This window comes from Crocuta crocuta, unplaced genomic scaffold (assembly GCF_008692635.1).
Source record: "Crocuta crocuta isolate KB4526 unplaced genomic scaffold, BGI_CrCroc_1.0 scaffold318, whole genome shotgun sequence".
In the NCBI taxonomy this organism is placed as follows: Eukaryota; Metazoa; Chordata; class Mammalia; order Carnivora; family Hyaenidae; genus Crocuta; species Crocuta crocuta.
This window is the reverse complement of record NW_027531425.1, coordinates 2197779-2199323: the sequence shown is the minus strand read 5'-3', so window position 1 is coordinate 2199323 and position 1545 is coordinate 2197779. Positions and strand designations below refer to the sequence as shown.

The window sequence follows — 1545 nt, the reverse complement described above, 5'->3', positions numbered from 1 at the left end:
GGGCGTCTTTCTGACCCATGAGCTACTAGCACAGCATCAGCTCTGGTCCTGCAGGGGCTGGAGGGAGCAAACCACTGTGTGCAAATAACTCCACTTGAGTGGGGATGAATGGCATCACCCCTGCCCACAGGAGCCTGTGCACACAGGTGAGTGCGTAGTCTGTCATTTGGTGTCACATTCCTGTCTGCACAGAATACCTGGCTGTGCCTCTCGTTTCAGACCCCAGTGAATCCAGGTGCAATGAGGTTGTGAACATGAAGTCTTTATTCCATTTGTTCTCGAAGCGGGGAAGAGCTGGTGCTGGAGGCAGGGTGGGCGTCTGGGAGAGCTCTACACCCCATGTCCTTGTGTGAGAGCACAGGCGAGGGAGTATCCAAGAGAGTGCTCTAGCTCCGGGCTAGGGCTGAAGGCGAGGCCACGGGGACAGCAGAGGGCCTCAGCGGGCCAAGGCAAAGCCAATGCGATTGTTACGGCGATCAAACTCCGTGTAGAATTTTCGGATGAAACTGGCGCCCAGGACCCAGACAGGCCCAGTGGGCGGTGGGACGTCCAGACCATGGAGGGCCAGAGTGCACAGGTCATCATTCCCATAGGGGTCCTGGCAGGAAGCAAGACGGTTTCCCCTACTGCCTGGCACATTACTGTTCTCCTCCCTTGGCCTTGCCTGACTGCACAGCCATCCTCAGTGACACCCCCTTCCACCCCCCATCCACTCTGGGCCTCCGCTGGCCTTTCAACCCATCATACATCCTCTGGGATACAGGTACGGAGCTAGACACTGGGCAAACAATGCACAGCGCTACCTTCCAGAACTTACAGCCTGGCAGAACTTCCCATCATAGGCAAGTTACTTAACTGCCCTAAGTCTGTGGAGTAGAAGAGGGGCATAAGAGTATAGGAGCACAGCGTTACTGGGGGTGTTTGCTGAGAAGATGGAGACAGGAGCATGAGCCAAACCTGGCTGCAGATTGGAATCACGGGGGGAGTTTTGAAGACACGGGTATCCAGGTGCCACCCTCTAGAGGTTCTGATTTAATTGGTATGGGATGTGGCGTGTTACTGGGATTTTTAAAGTTTCCAGGTGACTCCGTGGGTGGGGGGATGGGTTAAATGGGTGAGGGGCATTAAGGAGGGCACTTTTCTGGAGGAGCACTGGGTGCCATATGTGAATCACAGGGTCCTACTGAAGCCAAGACTACACTGTATCTTAACTAGCTTGAATTTAAATAAAAAATAGCTTTAAAAAACTTCCAGGTGACTCTAATTGTAGCTAAGTTTGAGAAGCACCGATTGAGCATGTGATCTGTGCATGGGGACTTGTCCCTTTTAGAGAGCCCCTGCCCCCCTTCCTCCCTGTCGTTGAGGGGGCGCCTGGAGCCTCACCTGTAACACATAGTCCCTGCTGGTAAGCGTGTAGGCTCTGCCTCCAAGGTGGAAGGAGATGTCAGGGAGTGTAGGCACCTGCTTGCAGTTCACGACATACTGGTGGGAACGTAAAGGGAGCCCTTGAGTTGAGTGTGGAAAGTCCACCCTGCCCCCCGCCCC

At 54.4% G+C, this 1545-nt stretch overlaps 1 protein-coding gene across 1 annotated transcript in view; it reads right to left on the bottom strand.

Annotated features, from left to right (window-relative positions):
* Positions 1–246: 246 nt before the first annotated feature.
* The window catches only part of REN (renin), a 12212-nt gene continuing 10913 nt past the window's right edge, over positions 247–1545 (bottom strand). The window contains exons 9-10 of the mRNA XM_077772058.1: positions 1384–1482; positions 247–598 (exon numbers count right to left, since the gene is read on the bottom strand). Coding sequence (XP_077628184.1) covers positions 437–598; positions 1384–1482 — 261 coding nt within the window. The 3' untranslated portion in view covers positions 247–436. The remainder of the gene's footprint in view (positions 599–1383; positions 1483–1545) is intronic.